The sequence below is a fragment of the Chaetodon auriga genome, chromosome 19 (assembly GCF_051107435.1).
Source record: "Chaetodon auriga isolate fChaAug3 chromosome 19, fChaAug3.hap1, whole genome shotgun sequence".
Lineage (NCBI taxonomy): Eukaryota > Metazoa > Chordata > Actinopteri > Chaetodontiformes > Chaetodontidae > Chaetodon > Chaetodon auriga.
The window spans coordinates 15,562,711-15,571,778 of NC_135092.1; the positions used below are offsets into that span (position 1 = coordinate 15,562,711).

Here is a 9,068-nt window from a genome sequence, read left to right on the forward strand (position 1 = left end):
GTTCTCACTTTGTCATTAAAATCTTGCATCTTATTCGTGTGAAAAGAGAAATTATGGGGAAATGATTTTAGGCTTTGTGTCCAGCAGTTTCTGACAGTACATACATACTGGTCTGTCCAGAACACCAAAACTGTGTTTAAATGAAAAGCCATTTATTGAAGGCATAAAAATACTGTAAATCCAAGACCGCTCATGATTGTGCAGTTTTAAGGGTCTGTCCTGTTCATCCTTGTGTAGCCAGCTCTGGTGGTTCCCAACCTGAGGGCCAGAACTCCCCACAGAGACCCAAGATAAATCTAAGGGATATGAGAGAAAAGTATGACAAAATTATGGATCTTTGTCTTGTAATGCCAGAACGTTCTTGCCTGACCAGTTTTCAAATGTGAATCTGCAAAGAAAACATGAGCTCACAGATTCATCCGGTTTCCAGACAAGGAACTTTTTCGTCTTCAGGCCTCTAAAAAAAAAGCCTCCAGCTGAAACAATCTGGATTTGATAGCATGTCTCTTTGTTTTAACTGCTTATAACTCCACTCTTTGTAGAACCCTGATTCCGGAAAGTTGGGACACTCAACTAAAAACAGCACAAAGACAATATATTTAATGTTTGAGCTCATCAGCTTCGTTGATTTTTATAAATATCTGCTTATTCTGAGTTTGATGGAATCAACATGTTGTAAACAAGTTGGGACAGGAGCTACATAAGACTGGGAAAGATGAGGAATGCTCCAGAATCACCTGTTTGGATCGTTCCACAGGTAAACAGGTTGATTGGTAACAAGTGATAGCATCATGATTGGGTATGAAAGGGGCATCCTGGAAAGGCTCAGTCGTTCACAAGCGAGGATGGAGCGAGGTTCACTGCTTTATGCAAACATGATTGTATAAAGGATATTAATACATCGGCTCAGAGACACTTTGTATGAAAGAGTTGTTGGTCAATACAGTTTGTTTGGTTTAAATCCAATGCAACACTAAGTGATTTTAACAAATTTTGTTTCTTATTACCTCTGAATTCTCCATTGTTTGGTCACGACTTTAATGAATTAAAATCCGCATGAATAACGCACCTGCATGAAGCGGAACACGTGACGTCAGAGGTGTCACATTCCGGAGATGTTTGCGGGACAAAGAGGCTTGTCCGGGCCAACAAAGTACACTTTCCCCTTCGAGTCTACGGAGCCAGAAAGTCGCGTACCTCATCTCGGGATTCAGCGGAATTTTGACGTTACATGCGCGCATTTGAGTGTTTCCACGTCAGGTAAACAAGGTAACTTCACTTACACTTTTTTGTCGCCCCCGCCGTGATTTACTAGTCAGAGGACAGACTCCGGTTTGCTGGTGTCCTGCACGCGCAAAAAACGTTTAGCATTCAAAATGTAGCGTTAGCATTTAGCCTCGTTCTGAGGATAACCAACGGTCTACGTGTTTCCTTTAGTTTGTAATGGAGCAACATGAAACTTGGTAGTATGATAATGGATATGAGCACGATGTCCTGTTAGCTAAAAACACCTGGAGCCTCGTTTGGACAGCTAAAACCTCTGCCCGCAAACGATGCTCGCTAGCAAAACAGTTATTTCCGAAGTTAAAAGTCGAACATGGTAGCTCAGTTAGATGAAAGGGGTGAAAGCAAAATCCGTGTCGCTCCAGAGAGGAAAACGTCAGCCATCTTACCTGGATCACGCTAACTCTTGTGTTGTAAAACTGATTAATTAATCGACTGGTGAGCATGTTATTCGTCACCATGTTAAGTAAACAGCAACAGAAAGGGCCGTTTTTGTTACCACCTGATTTACAGGGCATCTAGTGGGGATAAAAGTTGGATTGATGCACCCATGTAGTCCTGTGATTCTGGTCGAAACCAATACAGAAAAGCTGTGATTACCAATTGTTTCCCTAAGATATCATTTATCTCATATTCTGCAATGTTTCTGTAAATCACATTTAAGGTGAAACAAACGTTTTCTCATCCAGTCGCTGGTAAAACCATAATTTGCTGTATTTCTCATGAGCAGTGAAATGGTTCATTCCACAGAATGGTAAACTTTTTTTTTTTTTTTTAACGGTGACAGCTGTCAAATGAGTGTCAGTCGTTTGCCTGAAATTCCATCATCAACATGGTGTTACTCATTGTTACTTGTCGTATTCAAATCTTAAGAGAAATTCAGTGAGAAAAGGTTGCAGCAGGATTTTTCCACTGCAGCTCAGAAGTTTGCTCCAAAGAGTTTGTGTGGTGCTGTGTCTCCCTCTGGTGGTTGTCCGCAACAACTACAACAACACCAATAATAATAATAATAAACTTTATTTATATTGCATCTTTCAAACAGGACATGCAGCTCAGAGTGCTTTACAAGAAAGAAATGACATGCACCATGTGAGTGTTTCACATCGAAAAAGACAGAATGGACATATAAACAGATTAAAAAATGAATGTAAAATAAAATGAATAAAACCCACTTGATAATGATAGTAAAAGCAAATAAGGACGAAAATAAAATGAAAGACAATGGGACTTTGTTTAAAAAGACATTTAAACTTTTGAAGTTATGATTGGAGTCACTCATTAAACACTGCCTCCGAGGTCAGAGATCATAATAAAGCAACATGTTAACATCAGAAAATCATCTTCTTGGTTGATGGTAATGCATCATGTTACAAGCCAGCATGTTGCAATTTTCTTGAAATAACAGCCGTGTTTCTGTGACCCAGGATGGCTACCAAGGGTGGTGTCAGACCCGATGAAGGCCTGATGATGATGCAGGAGCTTGACGACCGTCTGAAAGAGCAGATTGACAAACTGGAGCATGTTCGCCTTGCTGCTGTTGAGCTGAAGGACAACTTCTCTGGGGTACATTAGGCAGGCAGTAGATCCCCATGTGTAGTAATAAAAAAATGGTTGATCAAAACTCATTTTCCTTGAGCTCTCTTCTGTTTTGACCTGATTTTCTTCTAATACAGAGCAACAATGATCTCACCCAGTCTATCGCCGACCATCTGGATTGGTTGAATCACTTGTCAGAGCGAGTGGAGACGCTTCACATGAACACAACTGTTTTTGTTCAGGTGAGAAACAGACAGAGCTCCTCATGGGATCTGGGTAATGTGCGTGCAAACGTTTGCAGTAAGCATCTTCTTTATATATATTATGGTATGCTATGCCCTTTGCAGATGAACCCCAAACCTCGTGCATGGGCAGGAAAACAGGGTTCCAAACATGGCCACCGCTTGGGACGTTTCCACCATGCTGAAGACGCCCAGTCAGAGTTTGGCTGGTCCCCCATCCGCACACGACGAAACAGCGATGCTGCTTCTGAAATGTCCTGTAACTGGTGAGCTGGCAGACTGGCCAAGAGATCAGCTGATTAATGCAGACCATTGTACAACTCACTTCCACCAAATTGATGACTGAAAACTAAACTCTTTGCACATTTCTTTTGTTATTGGTACATTTCCACTCATTAAGATGCTAAGTTTTATAGGTAGTGTCATATTTTTCTGTGTCCTGTATTGTTATCTTGTTGAACAGGCTAGATTTTTAATAAAATCATGGCTACCCAGTTCTGTCAGTATGTCTGTTTTATGTCCATGGTATGTTTTTTTTTTTAATTTGCTTAAATAAAAATCATTACGCATGATATAACATAATATAGTATAGGTTTTTGACCTACAGATGTAAACTTCAGGGTTACAGACCAATCCCAAAGTTGGACAATTGGTGACATTAGGTTCAGAGAGACTGAAATGATCATTGTTAGTATTATTATTAAGTATTAGAATTGGTTTTAATCCAAACTGAATAATATGTAATGATAAAATGTATAATAAAAGAAAATGTAAAGAATTTTCCGATGTGGGATTATTCAAGGTGATGTCCAAGCTCATTTTCTCAGAAGTGACTTTGTAGGCTTTAGTTTTTAATTTATTGAAGCTTGCAATTTCTGTGCACTTGTTCTCAAAAACAGCCAACAGATACAACAAACTATTTTGCAGTACGTGTCCTGGTTGCAGTGGGTTTTTCTCTGCCTGATGTAACGTGTGTTTACAAAGTGCAATCAGGCTGAAAACCTGTCGATCCGGATGTAGGTCACCGGGCTCCACCAGCAGGGGTCGCTGCCGACACTCCATTATGTCATTGTCCGTCACTCTGTTTTAAATAAAGCTATAGCTGAACGCGTGGGAGATACTTCTGGACGGAGCGTGTGAAACGTTAAAGTAGCACTACCCCATTTAAAGGGTTAATTTTGAACACGCTGAGTTGAAATTATTTTTATATATATATTTAACATTACGGGTATCGACTGAAGCCCCGAAAAGATGGCAGAAAGTGACTGGGATACCGTGACTGTGTTGAGGAAGAAGGGGCCGACTGCTGCCCAGGCCAAATCCAAGCAGGTTAGCATGAACGCTGCACTTCGCCTGTGTTTGTTTGTTAGCTGCTCTGTTAGCTGCTTAACTGTGGGTACCTAAAATCACCTCAAATTGGGTTTGTTATTGTAGTAAACACCCTATTAAACGGCTAGAATATAATGTTTCAGATATTTCTGCTTGTGGTTACGAGCAAACATCGACCCCCATGTATCGTGGTTTAGTTAAATAACAGTAGGTAGCACCGTCTGTCTCCCCCATTTTTAAATCGTTCATAACGGTTGGAATGAAATCAGCTGTCTACTAGGTAGCCACATGCAGATATCTGGTGATATATGTTAGCAAACTTAGGATACAGATGCTTTATAGGCGTCAGTAAACGCCTCAGACAGTCTGTCTTAACGTTAAAATATGTATTTCCTGCTTCGTTTTGGTCCAGTGTGAGCCGAAGTATTGTGCTCAGACAGGATCGGTCACGTCATCTTCTGTTTAACTTGTTCGTCATACTTAGATAAGCAGGTTGATTATTGACTGACAGCATGATCTGTTGCTATGAGCCAAAAGCTGGTTAAGGGGTGTGTTATAAGCCACATAAAGTCATGATACAATCTGCTGTCAGTAAACCTGGAAAATGTTGTGAAATGTAAGATTTGTACGTGTCCATCTTTTCTCCAGGCTGTCACCACTGCTCAGAGACGTGGGGACGAAGTTGAGACAACCAAGAAATGTAAATTTATGCTTTTTGTACAGTTCACTTGTAGAGAGACATTATTTTTGATGCAGTTCAGAGTTTCTTCTCTTCACGCAATTTGTAATTCTGCAGACAAAACTTAACAAGAACTAAATAAATTTAATGACCTGTGGTTTTGCTGTGAAGTTCCACTGATCCACTGCTTTGTCGCACAGGGTCTGCAGGGCAAAACAAACAGCATCTTGTGACAAAGAACACAGCCAAACTAGACCGGGAGACTGAGGAGCTACACCATGACAGGGTCCCCCTGGAGGTGGGCAAGGTCATCCAGCAGGGCAGGCAGACGGCTGGCCTGACCCAGAAAGACCTGGCCACTGTGAGTAACACTGGAAACACTTCTCATATACCGACATGCAAAGCAGAAAACATCGTCTACCTTTGTTATGCATGTTGGTGGATCTGACATTTGCTCGCATAAAGTGATGAACAGAGGATAAAAGATGACTAAAAGCAGAAAATTAGGATAAAACCAACCAAGTCACAGTGAAATATAGTCACATTATGTGATGATAGAACCAGTGTGTGGCCGTCATTCACAGGCTAGGATATAAACTATAAAAGTCTTTGACAGAATCAACTGCTGCGCACAGTCCTGTACACAAATAGTCACAAATGATGTTGAATTCCAAATGACAAAACCATAATTCTTCCAACTGTTAAACAAACAACAATATACTTGGTATAAAATGCTGTCATTGTACAGTAAGAAACCAAAACCAAAACCCCAAACAAGCCTTCAAGGAAGAAACAAGTGGGTCTAAATCTGCTGAGGTTTGTTCTGCTCATTTGAAGCTTTATATATTGATGTTTTGGAAAACAGCTCTTGTTAAGGTTTGGATGACAACCTCACATGCCTGTTTAAATGATGAACATGTGATTGTTTTTAGAGGTGGTAGCAGACGTTTTGCACTGTGGCCTGTGCTGTAAAACCTTCAACCTCTGAAGCACCAGTGCTATGTGCAGCCCTGAATCTCCTTTTTCACTGAACAGACATTTTTAATCCAGCATTTACAGCCAGTTCCTGTCTAAACCTAACCATCATTGCTTTTTATCATGCTGACCATGAGAAGAAAAAAAATGTGTAGATGACCATTTCCTCTTATTGAGCGTTTGACAAAGTTGAGGTACATGTGACTGCAGTCCTTTGAAACGTGTTACTGGCAGTTTTCTTCAAGGCAGCCCAGAGATAAAAGGATTCCCAGCCACAGGAAGTGTTTCTGTATGCTTGAGGAGTTTGCCGGTTAAACACAGTTCTAAATTATTTATGTCCAATCTTTTCTTCAGAAAATTAATGAGAAGCCTCAAGTCATTGCGGACTATGAGAGCGGGAAAGCAATCCCCAACAACCAGGTCCTGGGCAAGATCGAGAGAGCGATTGGTAAGAATACTGCTGGCTGAAACTGAGCGATCGTGTTTATTATGCGTCAGTTGCCAGCTGTATGACCCGTATGTTCCTCCTCTGTCATAAACAGGGCTGAAACTGCGTGGGAAGGATATTGGCCAACCCCTGGAGGCAAAATCCAAGAAGAGATGAACACAAAGCCTCGAAATCAGCCCCCCCCCAGGTCCCATCTTTCCCAGTTCCTGAAACCTTCCTCACACTACCTCCAAGAACCCTGAAAAACTCTCCTCCTCTCCCCCATCCCTTCCTCTACCTGGGCTGATCTCACCTGTGTCCTTCCTGAGGACCGGGTGCTCCACCGCATAACACGCTGCATACTGACAAGTCATCAGAAAATCCTTTCTTGACCACATAATCGAAGGATCGAACGCATTTTTCAACACCACAAACTCGAGGTTCTGTGTATCTCTTTTCACTCACGTCTGCTTAGGCTTTGGCATGATAAATTCAGCTTTTTGATAGTGATGTAAAATCATGAAAGGTGAATTAGTTTTCATGACCAAACCATCTAGTTTGACTAACGTTAATTCTGAGCATGATGTTAAGCCAAAAGTGCTTGATTGCATATTTTTTTTTCACACTCGTAAGACAGTGGGTGAATGTCGTTACAGTGTTGAAATGCTGTGCTTTGTTTTGATCTTAAAATAAAGTTTGGCAGTTCATGACATTTCTGGGTGTGCATTTATAGCCACTGTAGCACATGATTTCCCAACAAAAGCGGCTGACTGTCGCAGAGCTTCAATACATCTTACCTGTGAATGCTGACAAAGAACTCATCCGTAAGGAGTCAATGCCTCATAATGACAAAGACGCCACCAGAACCAGTTGTTATGAATGTATGCAACTCATGAGAAATGTCTACTATAACAAGAATGTTAGAAAAATTACTTTATTTAAAATCATAGCTGTGTTTGGGTTCCTGAACGTTAAGGAGTGGGGAGACAGAACGCACAGTCAACCTAAAATCTGAATGTAGTAATGATAATGAGCCACTAGATGTCAGAATTGTACCAGGAATGTACTGTTACTGTTAAACAGGCTGAATAACACTACGGAAAGTCAACATTGCCGTTAGACTTTGTGCAAAGATGTGACTGCTTTATGTAAAAATGCTTCAGATGTTTAGTTTTTTTCAAGCCTGTGAAATGCTGCCAAAGAGTATCTACCAGAAGACAACTTGCCCCATATTTTTTTACCGCTGCTGATAAAGCACAGGTGCATAATTGTGAATTTCAGCACTTTTTGCGGAGATATGCTGAAGTGTTTCTTTTAGAGTCTTCAAAGGCCTGCACCCTTGAACACTGAAATGACCGGCCCCGATGAAGCTTAACATAGTCGTGATTTGCAACGCTTTTCATTTCAGTGTTCTTCTTCAGACCATGGGTTATTGATTTGAGTATTACTTTTGCCAGCAGTAAGGCTGCCTTCTGTCTCATTAAAGATTCATGGACCTTATTGTTGCAGAAAAACAAAAGCAGCACGGCGAGGGGAAGTGCAAGCAGGGCGCAGCACTTTCAAGGACGAAAAACTGGAGTGGAGAGGAATGCAGTGTCGATGAGAGCTTGAAGGCTGGTGGAGTGTGAAGGACTGGGAGGAAAGCCGGAGAAGTCTGTCTCTTCTGTGAGGCAGTGTGGCTAAGTTGAAATGAGGGGAAGGGCAATCGTCTCTGCAGCCTTTCAAACCAGGACTGCAACAGAACCAGAGCAGGCCACAAACCCTTTAACTGTTTTCTCTCTGATATGTTGTGCTGTGTTCTGCCATTGACCTTGATCATAGAGTCATCAGCAACATGATATTGGAGCTGGGGAACTGTGCAAGGAACTAGGTCCTCCTCAGGTGAGAGAGAGACAAAGGAAGAGCACACAGCGGTCAAGCAGAGCAAACCATGATGTCCTCTGTATCGCATAACCTCTATCAAACCCACAATGCAACCTCTGGTTTGGTGAGATAAGACCGTGTGGTGCCTCTGGCACATTCGTGAATCAATGTGGTCACCATTGGAGGGAGGCTCCAGAAACACAGCAGGCAGAGAGCTGCAGCTGCGACTACAGCGGCCGTTTGTTTGGTTCACAGGGGATTCTGGGTAACATGGAGTATCACTTTAATCTTGCTCATTAATTACAGAGCAATGCTGCCATGTCTGTTTCCTAATTGGTCTTTTTTTCCCAGCAGACATTTTGACACAGGTGTTGCTAACAGCGTTAACGATGGCTCCTCTACTCAGGTGTGCCAGTCAGCCATGACAGTGAACCAGCATGCACGATACCAGGACCCTGAAACTGAAGCAGGTAAATGAAATCTAGCCGTCATACATCTGTTTTTCCTACTGTTTTACGTCAAAACGTGTCCTGTGAAACTGCCTACAGAACCGATTCATGGCTTCAGGGTTTGAGCTTTGTTTCAGGGATGAACCCACAGCCTAAACACAGAATCTGTTGCAGTTCATGCAGCAGTAGTAAGAGCTTTGTTTGAGTGGGCAAATGGTTGCAAATGGCAGCGAGCAGGAGTCAGAACAGCAAGGACACAGACAGGAGACATCTGAGCCGCCACA

General features: G+C 41.9%; 2 protein-coding genes across 5 annotated transcripts; both read left to right on the forward strand.

Annotated features, from left to right (window-relative positions):
* Positions 1-1,104: 1,104 nt before the first annotated feature.
* Positions 1,105-3,819, forward strand: LOC143337772 (uncharacterized). Of its 4 annotated transcripts, none has more exons than XM_076757634.1 (4): positions 1,105-1,269; positions 2,709-2,847; positions 2,958-3,062; positions 3,168-3,819. In XM_076757634.1, the coding sequence occupies exons 2-4, from the start codon at positions 2,710-2,712 to the stop codon at positions 3,330-3,332; spliced, it is 408 nt and encodes a 135-aa protein (XP_076613749.1). In that variant the 5' UTR covers positions 1,105-1,269; position 2,709; the 3' UTR covers positions 3,333-3,819. The 4 variants fall into 4 exon arrangements, with proteins under 4 accessions (XP_076613749.1, XP_076613748.1, XP_076613751.1 ...); XM_076757633.1 differs by having other exon boundaries at positions 1,117-1,260; positions 3,168-3,729; XM_076757636.1 differs by having other exon boundaries at positions 1,127-1,245; positions 2,690-2,847; positions 3,168-3,729.
* Positions 3,820-4,160: 341 nt separating this feature from the next.
* On the forward strand, positions 4,161-7,184 carry edf1 (endothelial differentiation-related factor 1). Its single transcript, XM_076758990.1, has 5 exons — positions 4,161-4,391; positions 5,040-5,091; positions 5,271-5,431; positions 6,400-6,493; positions 6,588-7,184. The coding sequence occupies exons 1-5, from the start codon at positions 4,314-4,316 to the stop codon at positions 6,647-6,649; spliced, it is 447 nt and encodes a 148-aa protein (XP_076615105.1). The 5' UTR covers positions 4,161-4,313; the 3' UTR covers positions 6,650-7,184.
* The last annotated feature ends 1,884 nt before the right edge of the window (positions 7,185-9,068 follow it).